We start from the raw sequence: 20,297 nt of genomic DNA, 5'->3' as shown, positions 1-20,297 counted from the left end.
ATCCACGTCCTTCTCTGACCTTTTAGTTTTCCTTCCATCTAATAGTTTTTGATTTGCAAAAGCCAAGGGTGAAATTTATTATTAAACAGAATAGGCTCATTATAACTAAATTCACTACTTTTTACTGTAATAGTGCCTTTTCTAATTTCCTAAAAATTATTGTTAACTTATGTATCTCTTGTATGCAAATGCTTCAACTCCTATTAAATCATTCCGCTATTTCCCACAGTCTAAACTTCTTTATCTATTGCCTCTGCTTTAATTAGGATAGCCTCTAGCTACTCGTCCAACTCGCAAATTCTGCATAAAAACTGCACATGCCAGTCTCAAGTTCCCAATAAAACTCGTGCATTGCACCCATCACACCTAACTGTGAACACTTAACTCCTACACTGTTCTAAATCACTGTATTTATACTTATGGCCTGGAAATAAATATTCAGTACCAAATACCAGCAACCTAATTGTTAACACTGTTACTGTTAAGAATGATGTTTAAGAACCAATTATTAAAGACGTATTTCATGGAAACGTTACATGAAGAAATATATCATTTTCTCTGTGGGATCCAAATTTAGATACGAGTTTTTGTTTCGACACGTCGACCACAATAATAAGCATAATATATGTATATATATGCGATATTTTCCACACTCGTTAAACTTCAGCCCTTGCAGTACATCTTGATTGTAAGTCCACCTTCAACAGTTATTCTTGGCAAATTTTCTAATTTTGAGATTACGTTGAGATAGTCCTAAATGATCAAAATATTCTTCTTTTGTATTTCAACCAAAGTAAATGCAGATTCAAATGACTCAGTGGGTTAATGGCTAGGATCCAGGTTGACAATGTATGACTTTTTCTTCAAAGTGACTTTGAGCAAAAACAAACAAATCATACTGATGAATGATGGGAAGAGTAAGAAAGGCACAACTTCACTGAAAGCTCAATAATTCATTTACAAGCTGGAAAAATTATAAAAATTATAAATCTAAAATCTAGGGTTTGATTTCCTGCCCTTTACGACAACCGAAATTGGTCCCCTTCTCCTTTTTTGAATATGTTTGTGATGTAACAAAACAAAGACATCTATCGTCTTAGTTCTCCCTTGCTGTAGCACCATAGGGCTCCAAAACTGCCAAAAATGGATTTTAATTTGAGCTAAGTATATATATATATATATACATGTGTGTGTGTGTGTGTGTGTGTGGCTTAGCAGTTATTCTGCAGATTTACGACGTTAAAATTCGGATTTTGATCCTAATGGTTGGTAGAGCACACAGTTTATAGTCTTGTACTCAACAACAGCAACCAAACTAACTGGTCTAATGTGTGTAATTATACTTGATACAGTACGTGGACTGTGAATCTGAGGTTTCTTAGTTCGATTCGATTGCCGCAAAAATTTTGCTTCACACTTTTCAACGCGTTGTAAGAATTACTGTCAATTCCCACTACTCTAGGATAGCCTAAAGGTTGACGACTAGCTAAGTTTTTTTTTTTTAATCTAATTTCAGACATAGGGAAGACTAGGCGAGATAGAATGTTATGTAGTTTCGGGTCAAAGTTTAAAAAGACATTTTATGGTCGTGTAGTTAAGCACAAAACTATTCAATGGGTTATCTGTACCCTGCCCACCACGAGTATCAAGATTCGGTTTATGGTGTTGTAAGTCCGCAGACGTATCGTTGTACCACTGAGGAAAAATTCCCAAAAAAACAAAGTTTTTCACTAAACTCTGACGTGCGACTCCTTTAAAGTTGCCATTCTGTTATTGGCCTGGTGATTACAGTACTCATTCACGATATATTGTGGGTAGTCCGCACACCTTCTTTCTGTACCAGAGAGGATTTAGGCTTCGGTAGATCATAACTATTGTGTACATGTTTGTTCATTACTAGAAATCCCTATTAGAAAGCCAACACAATTTCATAAACGCTTTATTCCTACCTACGCAAGACCGACTCACGCACACCACAAATGTACGGCATCCCCAAACCTCATAAACCAGATTGTCCATTACGACCAATAATGTCCACATATGAATCGTTTAATTACAATCACGGTATATACATAGCATGGGCATTATCCAAATATGTAGCATAAGCCAGCTTATTCATCAAAGACTCTTTTAATTTCAAGTCTAATCTTAATCAACTTAATCATAAAGCCTTAATGGACAGTTTCGATGTTATATCCCTCTTTACAGAAGTTCCAACATCTGAAGCCTACAAGATATAGCCTTAGAACTCTATATCCGAGACCCTAACCCATCTATAGACATTCCCAGCAACCAATTAGCAACCCTCATAGAATTCATCACGATGAAGACAAACTTTATCTATATTGGAGAAACAAGTAGTAAAATAGAAACCAGATTCAAAGAACATAAAACGTCACCTTGACACGTTTTCGAACACTGCAAGTCAAATAAATACAACATAACCATAGAAAACACTCAAATACTAAATAAAAAAATAAACATAAACAAACGCAAAATTAAAGAAGCCTTTCTTATACAACAACTTAAACCCAAAATAAACTAATACAAAGGAACACCTTTATACCTATATTAAAAATAATATAATAAATAATATAAAATTATATATTCAAATATCTAACATCGCTCTCTGCATTCTGACACTCAGTTACACAACCCCTTTCAAACATGTGGTTAGCTTCCGGTCAGCTACCTCTTTCTTTCTTTGTGAACATGATGATGACCAAAGAAGGTGGAAACGTTGTTCGCTCCTCTACGTAAAACATTTTCTCAACCCAAACGAGCCGTGTTTACATGTATATTATGTGGTCGGCCCCATTCGAACTGTCCCACGACGCCGTCAAGGACGTATTGTCGGCGTACGGGACTGTTCAAAGGATAGAACTCGAGGCGTACCAGACGCGCCAAGGAGTGTGTACCGGGAACTAGCGTGTATGTCTGGAAATGAAGAAGCCGGTCCCGAACTTTATTACTATAAACGGCTTCCGGGTAATGTGCAATTACCCGGGCATGCGGCAGCTATGCCGCTACTGTGGCCTCGAAGGCTACCTACTTAGTGCCTACCACACTCAGCGGTGCGGGAAATGTCTGGCATGTGGACACGCAGAAAGAGACTGTAATATCAAGTGTAATATATGTGAAGATGGCCAGATGTTCTCGCGTTGCCCGAGGCGTGTAGCAACATATGCCGCAGCGGCTGTGAGGTAGCCGAGCATTAATAAGAGGGGAAAAAGGTGGGAGCTTCCACCATCCCACCCTAAAACCAAACACTGCTGGGTGTGGGGCCCTTGAGGGGGCGCCTGTCCCAGCAAAACCCTTGAATTGGGAGGGAGGGTCTCAGTCCCCTGAGAAGGGCCAGGTCTCTTCCACCCAAATTGAGGGGCTTTGACCCCTGAAAAATGGGGAACAATCTGGGAGCCGTTCGGGTGGGAGGGGCCTCTGAGGTGGTTCAGGCCCATCTTATTGACCTCAGTTTGGTTGGGACCTCTGAAGAGGCTCTGGCCAGCTTGGGAGACCTTGGGGTGTCCCCCATCTCTGTGGAGGCCCACGTTTCTATGTCTGGTGGTGAGGAGGTTGGAGCTGCATTGGCACTCATGCTCTTACTGCCCCAGTAAATGTTTGGGTGGGATCCTCTGAAAAGAATCAAGCCCCCTCTGTTCAGAGTGGGTCAGTTGAGGAAGATGGTGGCTCTGAGGTGGTCCAGGCTTTGTCCGCTGGTGGAGATGTGGTTGGGGTTCTGAGGGACCTCCTGTCCACGCCTTTGTTGTGGGTCTTCTGGCCTCCTCCACACTGTCGTTTCAGACCCAACCCTGACATTGGACGAGCTATCGTTACCTGGCTCGTTTGACTGTCTAATTGACTTCCTCAGCCTGAGTGTTTTGGGGCTGGGGGACGACAATGAGGGGGAGCAGAGGCCCTGCAGCCCCGTGATACTTCCAGACTTAGGTCTGGATTTATCTGTTATGCAGCAGCAGTGGTCAGACTCCCCCCAGCTGCAGTTGCAAAGAGGGGTTGGGTGGCTTCAAGAGGCCGCTTGCCCACTACCCCATTCAGTGCAGTCCAAGCAGCATTATTACTAATTCCCCTTCCAAATGGTTAATGGGGTTCTCTTGCATCACCTTGAACATCTGGGGGGTGCGTGGCATTACCAAGCAATTCTATGCATTCTCCCTCTTCAACAACTTTGTGGTTGATGCTATCTTTCTGTAGGAGACACATTTCGCCTCTTGAAGGGACAACTTTTCGTTTTCTTTCCGCTATCCTGTCCATGCTTTTTGGTCATTTGGCGCGACACGTACGCAGAGTGTGGGGATCCTCTTTCACCCGCATTTTACTGGCATTATCGTCGCGTCACATAGTGATGCTGATGGGCAGGTTGTGTGCATTGATGTTGTCACTGGGGTTTGTAAGATTCGGCTTGTTAATGTCTATGCGCCTGTTTTGTCTAGAAAGGTGAAACTCTTCTTCTTGGGCATGGACAGGTTTTTGATAACACAGGCCAATATCGTCCTCGGCTTCAACTGCGTTTTGGATCCTCACCTTGACAAGATTGGGGGAAATCCTTTTTCTAGTGATCAGTCTACATCGTTTCTGTGTGCAATGCTGACAGATTTTGAATTTTCTGATGTCTGGCATTGCTACATGGGTCTGCTTTTGTGGCTACTTGGACCAGTCAGGGCGTTTCTTGTCGCCTTGACAAGTTCTATGTCACACCTGACCTTTGTCAGAGTCTTAGCAGGGCTGCAGTTCATCGGGTTAGGGATGTCTTGTTTTACGTGTCCGACCATCAAACGTTTCTCACCACATTCTGGGATTTTGTCTCCTTTCTTTGGGGCCCTGGTGTGTGGAGGTTCAACGTCTCCCTCCTTGCCAAGGATGAGGTTGGAAATGAATTGATTGCCTTTGCCTGGGAGCTTTGTTTTGTCAAGTCTGTTACTGGGTCCTGGTGGGTGGGTCCCAAGGAAGCCTGTGCCTCTTTGTTGCAGCAAGCTGGCATGAGGCATTCACGAGCCCACCGCCTGGCCCTGTGAGGCAAGAAGAACATCTTAGCATCTTTGCTCTATGGCAGGCTGATGGATCGCTGGGTCCTCTCGGACATTGAAAACCTTTGCAAGGTAATAGATTTGGATTATTCCAAACTATTCCATGCAGTGAGCATCTCTAGTCTGATGGAATCTCTTTATATCAAAAATATTATGTGAGTTCCACTGTGCAAGGCATGGAACATGGCCACGACCAGACACATCTCCAGTCTGGTTTGGAGAATCTCTAACATTCTAGATGCATGCCTCAGCTATTCCCGCCGTTTATATTCGGCTTCACCCATGGATCAAGCGTTGTGGGATGACATTACTTAGTTTTGCCCTCTCTCGACCCTTCCTTTTATGAACAGCTGGTGAACCCATCAACTTGGGTGAATGTTGGTTGGTCATTTGGTCCATGCCACTTGGTAAGTGTTCTGGACTGGATGGACTACTAGTGGAATTCTACTGCCACGTGTGGCAAGTTCGCAAACCCTATTTTGTCAGACTTTTTAACAGTTGTCTGGCCAAGAGGTCTACACTGCCTGGAATGCTGGATGGGCTCATTACTCTTATCTCTAAGGATCCCAGCCAGTCTAAAAGTCTTTCCTTGTGGCATCCCATATCTCTCCTAATCGTGGATGCAAAGATTATTTCTAAGGTCCTGTGTACCCGTTTGGGTGCAGTTATGCCTTTGTTGGCTTTTGGAGGTTCCACTGAGCCTGCAAACACCGATGTATTTTGACCCTCCTTCCTGGTATGTAGATACTGCTGCAGCGATACGGCGATGTCGTTCCGTGTCAGCCGATGTTCCCGCGGACTCCCGTTCCCTCTACTGTTTGCTGGTCCATGAATGTACCCACAGGATTAAGCAACACCACCCTGCTCTGCCGTGGGACATTATTTGAGGCCGCGCTGCGCTGCGTCATGCTGATAGCTGTCTCCAGGTTTTCAACTGCCGCACCGTGCATAACATCCTTCCGGTGAGGGAGCGTGCATACCTGTGGAACTCTTGTGCAACTGAGTTGTGTCCCGTGTCGGGCTGAGTTCCAGGGACTTTTCCATCAGTAGCTGCCAAACGTTTCGCCTCTCTGTGCGTTGGTGGGGTGTCGGGTGGAGTTTGGGTTCTGAGCCGCCCTATCTCAACTCTTGCTTCTTGTATATTATGTCTTTTATTTGTTTATTTTCTTATTTTTTGTATATATTTAATTATTTTTTGTTTTGTATATATTTCATTATTTTTTGTTTTGTATATATTTAATTACTTTTTGTTCTGTATATATATTTACTTCTTTTTTGTATATCCCTAATTATTTTTCCTTTGTATATTTGTAACTATTTTTGCTCTCTATATATCTAATGATTTCTTTGCCTTTTATTCAATTATTTTTTTGCTTTGCATATATTTAATTATTTTGCCTTGTACATATTTAATTTTTTTCTTTTGCTTTGTATACATTATAGGTTTTTGTTTTTGCTTTGTATTTGCCATTATTTATTTCACTCTCTGTATATGTCTAATTACGTTTTTCCCTTGCTTTGTATATATATGTGTAACATTTTTTTCATAGTTCATACCGCGTTCTTTTTTATCGTTATTCCTTGTAGAGTTAATTATTTTTGTAAATAAATTCAAAATAGACAACATAAATTCAGACAATGATGATCCACTGATGGCGTGTGTGTGTTTTTCTTATAGCAAAGCAACATCGGTCTATCTACTGAGCCCACCGAGAGGAATCGAACCCCTGGTTTTAGCGTTGTAAATCCGTAGACTTACCGCTGTACTAGCGAGGGGGCATCCCACTGATGGCTCTTTTAGTTTTGTTTTTATATACTATAACTATTGTTATGATTTCGTGAGTTGTGACTCGTAAGTGTAAGTATTCGTTTACAGTGTAATGCATTGTTTAATATTAAATTTGTGTTTTGCTTACTTTTTATTTAATTTACATTTAACGTAACAAACAGATCATAACGGCTGAGAAAAGGAGCGATACCGATGGTGATTTAGTAGAAAGTCTGTGTAAGAAAGTAAGCCTGCATGGATCTAGTTACGAACAGAAACGTCAGTTACCACAAAAATGGCTTAATGATCCTCAATTTAATTATTTTAGTCGAAGTTCGAGAAACTTAAATAAATCGTTTTGTACAATATGTAGTTGTGATTTATCTGGGAGTGTTACCATACTTAAGAAACGTCTTGACAGTGAAAAGCATTTAAACTATTAAAGCAAGTGCCTAGACTTCTAAAGTAACTGATTTATTACGGCCTTCTACTTCTTCACATAGCATGTCTCAAGTGGCTTCCACTGAACTTAAAAGGTGTACATTTGTGGCAGAACACAATCTTCCCATTTCAGTACTAGATCATCTTCCAGGCTCTCTATCTAATGCATGCCCTGATTCTAAAATTGCTGAGGGAATTAAATGTGCAAGAACAAAAGGAACAGCTATTTTTCATAATGTCATTGATGAGGAATACTTAAAAATTCATATAGCACAATTAAAGAATTAAATTTTCATTAATTATTGAGGAAAGTACAGATGTATGAACAAAAAAGCAACTTGTTCTAATAGTTAGATTTTATGATAGCCATATTAAAAAAAAAAACATGTTTTTAACTCTTTTGGAAATCAATTGTTGTATTGCCCAAGGCATTTATAATTCTATAAACAATACTTTAATAATATAAAAATATTCTAACTGGATTTCAATTAACTCAAAACTCAATATCTTATATGCCCTCCTATTAGATTTGTAGTAAAAACAAATAATGGTATTAATGATAATTTTTATACATTTGTTGTTATTGCTAAACCTAGCAATGTAGCTTTTTCACAAGGCTTCGTCTACATAATCATCCCTTATTCATGAATTAATTGGCTAGAGTGCTCTAAAGGGATAACTCTATTCTGTTCTGCATACTTATATTGTAGCTAAATTGGAATTATATAAATCTTGATTTATTATTGATTTCTTTGAAGATTTTTAGTGAATCTAGCATGAACTTCAGTAAGTATCTAGCTTTATTAATTAATGATTTAATACTTAAAACTAATCAACGAATTTCAAAACAGCTAAAGGAAGAAAATGAAAGTTATATAAATCCTATGTAAATTTTATATTTTTGAAGTGAATCAAACCTAATTCATGTAAAAACATACATCCACATCCACTTTCAGTATAATTAATTTCACTAAGGAATTATAATACCCTATAACAGAAAGTAATTTATTGTGGGTGATGTTAGAAAAGTTATTATATAATGGAGATGAAGTCCAGAACAATGTGAAGTAAAAAAAAGGAAAATTTGTTGAAGGTTTGTTGATCTTATTTCAATACATATTGTTTAATCATACATTCTAAACTTCTAATCATCATTGGTGTTGGAAGAAAAGTAAACAATGGGATCTAACTTGCTTTTAAAGGTCTATAAGGTTTTTCTGAAGTGTAGATAACTTAGGGAGACAGTAAAGAATTATGTGGCATATTAATGAGAAAATTGATACAATCAAAGAATCAACTAATAGCAATTTGAAGTATAACATAGTGTATAGCTTAAAATGCAGCTTGTGGTAAGGTATGGAATATAGTTTGGCTTAGAGAATGTAACTTAGGAAGAGCTTGGGGAACATTTTAAGTATATCATGGTACAGTATAGTTGGAATGTAGCATAGGTATAACTCAAGATAGAATGTGGAGTATGGTTTGAAGTACAGTTGGAATGTAACTTAGGTACAACTCGGGATATAACATGGAGCATAGTTTGTAGTATAGTTAGAAGTAACTTAGATACAGCTTGGGATATAACATGAGGTACAGCTTGGAGCATAGCTTTTTGGTTTTATATTGTATAATAGCAACCAGTGAACCAAAGTTTCAACTCTTAATAAACATACATTTTGTAAAATGAAAAAAAGAAAAATCCTTCATACAAAGTTGATATCAATTTTGAAATTGATTCATAAAACACCTTCTAGCCTGGATCACCGAAACTCAGCCTACATAGTTTAAGTAATGTCATTAAAGCAAGATCTTGCCTGTTTCTTATTCCTTTATATAATATAACGTTTAACTGGTTTACAGTATATACGTTGTTCCTGTACTGCTTTGTGCGACAGCCAACAGAGGCATTATCAAAGAGAGTAAATGTAGCCAGAGAAGTTAGTGGATATTATTGCATATTCTTGAACAAAATGTATAAATTTGAAAAGCTTAGAACATGTTAAAAAGAAGCTTGTTCAGTTTCACCAAGATAAAGGGTCTTTGTATAAATGTCTGATAAAATACATGGAAAGAAAACCAAAATATGGTATTGTACTTTCAAATTTTCCAATTTGATAATTGGTTATCTGCAAAAATAATTCGTAGTAACATAGAAATAAGCTAATACTCAATATTTGAATTTAATGAAGACAGTAATTTTACCTTCAAGTTAAAACATAAAAATAAGGAGATATGTGATTTGTATAAATTTATATGGTGATGCCAGGAAAAGATAATTTTCCTTTATGGCCAAAAATATCATGTCTTACAAAGTCAAACCAAAATTCAAAATTCCTATTTAAAGAGCTGTAGTGTAACTGCATTAGTGACACTAATATTTAAAATATTTGACTTATTAATGTAATCAGTATATAGTGTAGCTAATGTGTTACATTATGTAACTGAATATAAACATTTAGTTATAAAATAATCGATCTTTGAAAACTGGGTGAAAATTAAAATACCTGTGTTTAATGAACTGTTATATTTTAGAAGCTATACATAACTTTTTTATTATTTAACATTCACAAATAACGTAAAGCTAATGGTAACTCTAAGGTGAGCAAATAATGTACACTACTAAAAACGTAAAAGGTTTTGATATGTTTTTCAAAAAAATTGGGGAACAGAAAATGGAGAAACATTTAATACTGACAAAACATATTTATTACAAATATTGACAGTGAAAAATACCAAGGAAGAACAAACTTAAAATGGGTCGTAGATCATCCTCTGCTGTTTTTATGTGACTTTTCTGCACCTATTATCAATACTTCTGAAGACATTTCAGATGACTTGCCAAGGCAACATAGTCCATTTCTAAAATGAGAGCAGCTTTGAGTTCCTCAACATTTTGAGGAACAGGTTGTCTGTCTTTAAGTACTCTCCCTAGTATGTCCCACATGTTCTCAACCATATGTAGGTCTGGCAACATAGCAGGTCAGTCCAAAACCTGTATTCCTTCACACTTAAGAAAAATTACTGCATGTTCCTGGAAGTGTTAAGATGAAAGTTATCCTTCTGATACACAAAACCATCTGTTATAGCACCAGCAAAATGGTGAACAGTAAGTAGTAGGATCTCATCCAGGTAATGCCTTGTTGTCATGAATTTTCCATCTACTATACAGAGGTCTCAACCCACAATTGAGCCACTCCAAATACTTCATGGTGAATAAAATTACAGACTCAATACTGCTCTTTTTCATGACTCCAGACCTTCCCATGTCAGCCACTTTATTCAGAACTTATTTTTACCTGTGAACAGTATAGGGGTCTATTGATGAAGAATTTATGTGATACATTCCTAAGGAAATGCCAGCTGGGCTGTTTGGTGCTTTGGGATTCTATGTTGTATGTTGGCTCTCATTCCAACCTCTTGTAGCCTATTTCTAACCATTGCCCATAGTACATGTTGTCAAGTAGCTTGTTGAAGCTTTTATTATAGAACCCTAGTGCTCCTGATGGGATTTATAAAGGCTCGACGCATTTAAGATCAGTCATCTACTACATGTGTAGCTTTTTTACAACTTTGGTCTGACCTGTTGGTGCATTCTGTTGTGATATTTTATCTGTGTTATAATATACTTATCACAGATTGTGACACCACCATAATCTGTGCTATCTCAGTTTTAGCAAAAAAAAATCCATAAACCTAGCATTGCTCAACTGAATATCTTTTCTAATCAATCGAAACAGTTTTTGCTTTGAATGATTTTGGCCATGGTAGTTATTACATGAGGAACCATTGTTGCAGAACTTGCAAAACCTAAGTAGAATTAGCATAATCCTCTAAAATAAACATGCTATGTTTGAAAATATTGATAACTTAAAAATATAAACATTTAAACAAGTCTTGTTATCCTTTAGTTTTTATGAATGATGTACTTTATTATATGAATTCTTGTTTTAATTCAATTATTTTCATGTCTGTTGTTCTTATGAATTACTAAGTACTGGTAATATAATGCTAAACATCACTTATGGAAACTGGTATTAACAAGAAAAATAGTAAGAAGAAAGACTCGTGAAAACTGTATGTGATTTCATGTCAAAAATAAAATTTCCAAAACAAAGTGCATACAGGAGAAAATTATTGTGTATATTTCTGTTTCTCATAAAACTGCCCAGATCAAGGTGAAAAGTGTAGTTTACCTAAAGAAAATGTCTTTAAGATTTATTTTCTGTAAGTTTGTAAGAACAAATTATAGACTAGAGACTGAATGGTCTTTCTGCACTGTACATCTTAACATTCGACAGCTTGTTTTAGCTTTCTTTAATTATCTGTCAACTTAAACTAATATTTTGCTATTTTTAATCGACATTCAGTAAGTTTAATTACTGATTACATTATGTAACACAAATTTTGTTCCTGGATAGTATGTGTTATTTCTTAATTGCTTATGTTGTAAAAGTACAGAAAATAGCCATTATTCCCTTGAAACTTTGCTTTTCTGACTTGGATAATGAAATTTAGAAATTAACCTATTTTCTATGTAGAAATGGGCAAATTTGCACATTTTCATTTATATAAGGTCTGAATAAAACAACATATGAATCAAGATTTACATGTATTTATACTAAAGTTATACAAAAATGTTTAGAAGTGAGTAGTTTTCGAGATTTGCAACTGTAATGTAAATCACTTTCACGTATCAGTCCCCAAATACACTCTCCCATCATGTTTTTGTTGTACGCTCCTTGGTAGCAGCATTGAATGTCCAGTATATCTTGGTGGAAGTGCTCACCTTGCTTCTCTGAGTATGCACCCATGTTCTCCTCTAATTTATCAAGATGAGTGTCAAGGATATGGACTTTCAGGGATATCTTACAGCCAATTTTGTCGTTGTTCTTCACCAGAAGTGAGTAGTTATTGAGATTTGTGACTGTAATGTAAATCACTTTCATGTATCAGCCCCCAAATGTAGTCTCACTACATGTTTTTGTTATACACTCCTTGGTAGCAGCATTCAAAGTCCAGTATATTTTGGTGGAAGTGCTTGCCTTGCTTCTCTGAGTGTGCACCCATGTTCTCCTTGAATTTATCAAGATGAGTGTCAAGGATATAGACTTTCAGGTACATCCTGCATCCCACTTTGCCTTAGTTTTTCACAAGAGCCTCAACCAGTTCCACATAATTTTTGGCTTTGTGATTGCCTAAGAAGCCCCAAACCACTGCGACAAAGATGCTCCAAGCTTTTTTTTGTTCCTACTGAGCTTCTTGGGGAATTCTGTGCACTCCAGGATTTTCTTTATTTGTGGTCCAATGAAGATACCAGCTTTGACCTTTACCTCAGACAACTTAGGGAAGAAGTCTCGAAAGTACTTAAAGACTGCAGACTTCTTATCAAGAGCTGTGACAGATTGTTTCATAAGACCTAATTTTATATGCAATGGTGGGAACAACACCTTCTGGAGGTCAACTAGTGGCTCACACTTGACATTGTGCTTCCCCACAGAGAATTCAGTCCATTGTGGCCAGTGCTTCCTGTTGTGGTGTGCTGTGGTGTCCCTGCTGTCCTAAAGGCAAAGATAACAGGGAAACTTGGTAAAGCCTAATGTGTAAGAGGTTCATGGAAAATATTTTATATGTGATATTTTTTCTATACTATTGGAAATTAAAAAAAAAGATATTTAAATTTTAAAAGGTCTAAAATTTGTATAATATATTACTATTTAAGCAAGCAAAAATTGTTTGTCTTACCTTCTAAGTTTTTTTGCAGTGCTCGCAGGTAAAATGAGGTCCCCAGGGTTTGACTTGATCCCCAACAGGCATGCCGAAATATGCCTTGTAGGCTTCACACATTTTTGCAGATGCTGTCACAGAGTACTGCTTCACTCTTGTCTTGATAAACTGGTCACATACATAGCAGAATGTGTCTGGAGAATGCTTGCAGATTGTTGATGCCATCTTTGATAAAATCAGATAGGTCTATGTGTTCACTTAGGCAGCTAGAACTAAACTGAAGTGGTGAGCCCCTGTGTATATATATTGCTATGGAAAGTTCTAGAAAATTCTAAAAGTTTGTTGAAAATTCTTGTAAGTTCTACAACATTCTAGAAAATTCTTGAAAATTCTCTATCAGCTACTCAGCACTAAATCTACCTGCAATGTTCTGGGAAAATGGTAAATTTGAAAATTTCATTATCCAGGTCACAAAAGCAAAGTTTGAAGAGAAAAATAGGACTTTTCTATTTACTTTAGCCATAAGCAATTGGGAAATAACACTTTCTGCCCAGGAACAAGGAAAATTAAAAATTTTGTTACATGGTGTTATTTGTAATTGAGTTTATTTTTGTTACCCTCATTACAAATACTTTGCACAGATAGCCCTCAAGTAGCTTTGTGCAAAATTCGAAAAGAACAAAACAAATACATCTAATTCCAATGTTTTATCATTAAACAAGGCAAAACTAATGAGAGAGCTAACAAAACAGTTTCATTTATCATGTTGAGCAGATTGTATCATGAATAATGAAGAAATAATAAATTACTTCTAAACCTGGATACCCTTATCATGTGTATACTGTATATATAAAGGAATCAAAATACCAGTATCTCATCACAACAGACTATGTAAATGTATGCAATATTGACATCAAATCAGAACAATCTACTACCTAAGAAGAAAATAGAATTATCAGTAACTTGATTAATATAATGAGCAATGGGACTGATGTGGACTTTCTGTAATTACAGTATCAAAAATATATATTTAATGTTAAAATAAACTTATATAAGGTTTCAGTGAATAAAGTTGAACACCATAACCTAAACTGTAAACTGCGCAATACTGCTTTTTTTCTTTAATTACATCTTGGAGAATACATACTTTATATAGATCTTGGTGAGTTATGTAAGAAAAGTATATTTTTGTCACTTGCCAAATCATTGTGCCCTTTAGTGATAATAAAGTGACATTCAACATTTTAGTGAAATAGTAAGAATCATCTTGCAGATAATTATAAGTAACAGAAATTCTAATATAGTGATAAACAAGAATTCTGTGCTAACTGAAGGTTCTCAAACACAGTCTTACTTGGGGAAACAATATTCATTTGATTTGAAATAGCTCTCAAGTTTCCTTGCTACATATCTATCAGAATAATCCGTTAAATTATCCAATAGGAACTTTCAGAAAAGTATAATTTTGACACTTGCCAAGTCATTGTGCCCTTTAGTGATTATAAAATGGCATTCGACATTTGAGTCGTTAAGGTAATGAAGCTAATGACATGAAATCGGTACTGTCGGAGATCTTCGTTGCCACAAGATTTTTGTTTTTTTTGTACATGTTCTTCTTGTTTTAGTAAATTTATAGTGTTAACAATGGTTTAATTTTCCCACAGTGTGATACCCTTAAGTCTTAAAACTTCCTGTTGAGAAATAAAGAAACAGAAAAATGTATATTGAGCACAAAGTTCATAATGCAGTTTTAATAACTAAATTGTTTGCTATACAATGTTAGTAAAAATAGGCCTAACTATTACTGTACAATAGACTGACATATATATTCAAAAGTACAAAAGCTTCCGCAAATAGAAAAGATAACAAAAACAAAACTCTTTAATGACTACAATGAAAAACATTATGTATCTTATGTAAAACAGTTTCGTGAGTAGACTTGGTGCTTCAGGTAACAATGACGACTTAGGTTTGTCACAATAATTTTCTGTCGTCCATCCTGCTTCTTACTCTACATACAATATATTAGTTGTTCGCGTACATAGTAATATAGCTTTTTGTATTAATATTCACAGTATACTAATTAGTTTTAATTTCAGTTGTACATATTAACGCATGATGAAAAGAGAGCGATCGAACAACCCTTCTTGGGATTCTTGATTATGAGGTTTGCAACCCTGTTAAACTTTAAGGTTGATATTGGAATGGGCCTGGTGAAATAAATGCACGTACATAAATTAACAGGATGTTTAAACGCGTAACATAACCCTTTGCTTCGTAACTATGCCGTATGTGTTATTGTCAGTTTCACTGTTATTAGCCTATTAATTCACACTGCAAGTTTGTGAATTTGTTTGATCGCAAACTTCTTCCACAGTACAGGAATTAGCAGGGCCAAACGTGGCAGAAGGATTCAAGGTGGGTCCGGAAGACCCTCATGTAACTTATCTGTCTTCTGCCCAAACCACAACATTTCAAAAAAGGGGATTAAATTTATAACTTAAATTAACACCAAACAACCTTGTTGATTATCAAGTTTTATGTTTATAAAAGCAAGCGGCGTAAATTTTTAGCAAGAAGTGTCTGTGTGTCAATTGTCACATATATACAATACAAACATACATACGCACACTCATATGATACATGCATACGTCAAATAGCTACAATACAAAATTCAAAATATTAATTGAGCAAAAAATCACATGATGCCTTTTCTGTTTCTGAAGTTTCCATCTTAGATTATGACATTTATTTAATTAACGACAAGGTGAAAGAGCAAAATGAAGATCATAATTTTATAAATGGACAACTTATAAGGCAAAACCAACAGCTTATCACAAAAAATTCTAAGTTTAATGGTTTTGGTTAAAGTATATCGCTTGTTCCATCTATTGCAACAACTGTCTGATGACACACTACTCATCGTAAAATGAAAAAAATAACTGCCATTCTCATTAAATGTGTTAATCAAATACTAAGACATTTGTCTTCAATTCTGTCCACACTCGAGTTTAATATACTTTAATTATGTTATGAAACAATGCACCTTCTAATACTAATTTATTACATCATCTAAAAACATCACTGTGATAAGAAACAATATTTTAATCAGTGTAATGTGACAAATTATCGTACATGTTACAAAAGTTAAAGTTCGTATGGCGCCATCAATCACAAAGGACATGTTGCATCATATTTTATTTGTTTTGGAACTCTATTGTTTTATGTAGAAATTAATATTATTTGTATTTTGTATTTGTGTCAAAGCTACCTGCTTCCTGCGGCCCTAATTTTGAGTTACTGATCAGAGGGAAGAAAGCCAATCAGCATCATTCTACCATCCAGCCTGGCATGGCTCGGTGTTTAGGATGCTCGACTCCTAATCTGAGGGTCGCGGGTTTGAATCCCCCGTCACACCAAATATACTCGCTCTTTCAGGCGTAGGAGCATTATAAAGTGACGGGCAATCCCACTATTCGATGCTAAAAGAGTAGCCCAAGAGTTAGCAGTAGGTGGTGATGACTAGCTGCCTTCCCTTTAGTCTTGCACTGCTAAATTAGGGACGGCTAGCGCAGATAGCCCTCGTGATGCATTGCGCGAAATTGAAAACAAATAAACCTACCATCAATAAACTCTAAGATATTGACTTATAATACATCCACAGTTTTAAACTAGGGGAATATTTTGTAATAATGTACGGGTTCCAACCCTGATTGCCAGTTCCAAAATCTGAAGCTTTACAACCAGGCTCATATGCGCCTCTAATTTAATTGTAGGTTTAGAATTAATGAGAAGGAAAAAAAAAATTGATCTTACAAACCAATTATTACTGAATTTAGTGACAGAATATAGCAATATTAGAAGTTTTATTTCAAAGGAAAAAAGGTTTCTACACAAGTTTTAATTTTATATTCATGTGTCGTATGTGATTACCATTGATTGCACAAGGGTGGTCGGATGCGATGAAGCCCATGTCTTTCTGCTCTTTTGCCCCTAAAGTGCCCTTTTTCTCAATATTAAAACTGTCTTTATTTATTAAAAGACACCCTTCCTTTCACACTTTGCTTGCTACGAGTTCTTATGGGAAAAGATTTTAATTTTAAAATGAATGGCACAAACTTGCAAGTCTTTACATTAAAAAAATAATACTAATTCTTATGATTTGCTAGTAACTGTTAATATACAGTAATTTCCTGTTTCGTTTTAGATTGTATTATTAATTTATAAGACTAACTAAATAAAAGGATCAGTTCAGGGCTAGTTACGGCTTTCGACTCACGATTTCAAATCTCCCTTGCCACACATGCCTGTCATATATAACCGTTGTCGGGACCGACTACCCGGGTATAAAAATGTTTGGCTTCGAAAACCACCGCTGGATCCTTTCTCCTCAAACTACGTGGGACTGAGGATCCGTTTGCTTCTATGGATTTTTGTACCGTATATGAGTTCCCATAGTCTCCCTAACAACTCTTCCCCACAAAAATCTTTCCTTATAACGTTTGAAAAGTGCATTTTATCTTTAAGGTCAATAAGGCCCTGCCCTTTTAATGTGCTCTAATGACTTGGGAATCAAAGAACAATACTGGATTTTCATTATTACACAATGATGTTGAAATGTAAAAACGCTCTCATTTTTTATTGCCTGTGATATATACATCACAAATATGTATGTATGTATATATATATATATATTTGATAATAGCTCACGTATAAACAAAGTGAATTCGTTCAAAAAATAACGTATCGAAAAATCGTTTTTCTGGCACGTAAAAATAATTCAATTTATCTTCTAGCACAGTTAAATGATTTTCGTTTACAAAAAATGCAAAAACAACAACAATCGCCTCAACGATTTTTTCTTTCTTTCAGAAACTTAACATTATACTGTTAGAACAACAGCTTAGTAACCTATCTATAGCTGGATATTGTTACACTATCTATTGGTACAGAAGAGAACATGTTACAAAGTCTATTTCTACCACATAGAAAAACATACAAATTATACTAGTTTTGTAAAGATATATATATATATATATGTACAACCCTGGGAATGTTTGTTTACTTTTTACCCGTGGTTACCAACGATAATCAATAATTACTATTGTTTATTAAAATATTTAGAAAAGAACCCGAGAAATAATTACAAACTTGTACTGAAATAGTGCACTTATTACTAAGACAACAACGTTTTATATCACGATTATTACCTATGTGTAAAGAAAGAAAAGGTGATTTTATTAGATATAGCCTACCTAACAATGATATGTTGGTAGGTTTAAATGCCATTATGGGATATGGTAGTACGATGTTACCGATCTGATCATTTAAATCGAGACAGGATCTCTATTATGTACAAAGAACGTATTCTATGTCACTTAAACGTAAGACTCCTCACCACCTGTGCTACTACCGCATGTGCTTACTGAGTCAGATCTTTTATGAACAGTAATAACGGAATCGTGGCCCTTACTGTTACCTCCAACTCTTACAACAGTCACACAGCCTTCATCACTCATTTTAGACACGTAAGGCGGTGGGCGATACGGAGGAGGTTGGCGTTGATCTCTTGAAACTACCCTTTCTGAGCATGTTTCCTGACGAGACTGAGAGTTGAAGAGCTCTCGCAACTGTGCCACACTCCAATTAATTTCATTTCGCCACTCTTCAGGGGGGTCTACACGTGACTCTGACTGCCTGGGTCGGCGACTGTGGCTGTAAATCTGACTCTCGTTTACATGAACAGGAGGCAAATGGCGTAATCTAAGGGCAATGCCTTCGCTGGGAATTCTGTGTAAGGGTTTGGGTGGTAGTGGTGGTGGTTGTAACAATACATCATCGCCACTGTCTACTGTTACTGGCATAGCGTAGTGAGTTTCGCCAATTGTTTCAACTTGCTCATTGTAAATACGTACAGATTCTTCGTACAGCTTCCTAGCCCTGGCACTAAGAGTTTTTTGTTCAGTTACCTGTGTACGTAGATGAGTTTTCCGGGTAATAGCTTCCCTATAAGGTGGGGGCTCGGTGGGCTTGTTTGAAGATATATACATTTCATTATGGTTTGAGCCCTCTGAGCTCTGTGACCTTGACGACTTGTGAGACACTTCTGACCTTTGCGATGTGGTAGATACATGAGATCCTTGTGATCCAAAAGAACTCTGTGACTTGTTAGAACCCTGGGAAACCTGAGTCTGTTGACTTGTCTCTGATGAAGAGCTACAAACACTACTGACGCGGTTTGACTTTTGCTGGGCTATACAAGCGACGTTTTTTTTGCAGATTATCAGCTCCCGTACCCTTGAGTTACTTCGTGACACGTGAGGTGTGCTGTCATCACTGGACACTAACGACAACGTACTGGAATCATGCGAATGGTCTATTTCATCTATTTTCGAAGTAGACTGACTACGTTTCCAGTTTAAGTTTTTTGTTGTTTGGCGAGGAGACCAAGCAGAGAGGTCAATTTTTGAGGTAACACCATTATCGACACTATTATCTCCAATTTTTAAAGTTTGTGTGGATGGAGGAGACGGAGCTGGACCTTTACGGTGATTGGCTGGCCGTCTTGTTGGGGATTGACTTGTGAAGACCTGTGCCAAGCTCTCTTCTGAAGCACTACGACGCAAAGAGGACTTTGTGTCAAATTCTACTATCTCGACAGCTGACATTGGTACACATTGACCGGAGCGACCTCTTTTTTCTCTGCGGCTTACTATATTGCTAAAGTTACCATTCACTGAGTGAAATACCGGCACATCTTGACCACTGTACGTGTAGGATTTGGAGTATTGCAGAGGTTGGTGTGACTTGACTTGACTTACACTTTTAAAATGATTACCAGTACCACTGTTCATTGCACGAGAACGCGAACACTCTAATCCTAAACGACGTTTTCTCATGACGTCATTGCAGGAGCCATCAATGCTTATGCCTACGTTTTTACCACATGTATGACCATTATCTAATCCTAGTGAATCCAGATGTGGTGTGCTTTTGGTTAGAAGATGGTTCACCCCACTACGATATGACTCCCCTGAATTAGACAACTGACTGTCTACCTCTTCCTCTGGAGTGTATAATTGAGTGTCACTTAGAGTTAGACCAGAGTCTCGACTCAGGTTGGTAAGTGACGTTTTGTTTTTGTTAGGTAGTTTGGGACTAGGCTCACTGCCATCTAAGTCTCTGTCCAGACTGTCAATAGAAGAATCGTCTTGTCTGTATCCTATTAGAAAATAAATATTCATTACACAGACGTCTTCCAAGTATTGTTGTGTGCGTAAACAAAGGTTTTGTTGATATTTTGTGAACAGGATATTACACAC

At 36.8% G+C, this 20,297-nt stretch overlaps 1 protein-coding gene across 1 annotated transcript in view; it reads right to left on the bottom strand.

Moving 5' to 3' along the window:
* Positions 1-14,699: 14,699 nt before the first annotated feature.
* The window catches only part of LOC143258561 (uncharacterized), a 278,942-nt gene continuing 273,344 nt past the window's right edge, over positions 14,700-20,297 (bottom strand). Inside the window, exon 24 of the mRNA XM_076517703.1 lies at positions 14,700-20,197. Within this exon, the coding sequence (XP_076373818.1) occupies positions 18,354-20,197 (1,844 nt within the window). The 3' untranslated portion in view covers positions 14,700-18,353. The remainder of the gene's footprint in view (positions 20,198-20,297) is intronic.

The sequence above is a fragment of the Tachypleus tridentatus genome, chromosome 8 (genome assembly GCF_004210375.1).
Source record: "Tachypleus tridentatus isolate NWPU-2018 chromosome 8, ASM421037v1, whole genome shotgun sequence".
Lineage (NCBI taxonomy): Eukaryota > Metazoa > Arthropoda > Merostomata > Xiphosura > Limulidae > Tachypleus > Tachypleus tridentatus.
Note: the sequence above shows the minus strand (reverse complement) of the source record. Positions and strands in the feature narration are given on the sequence as shown.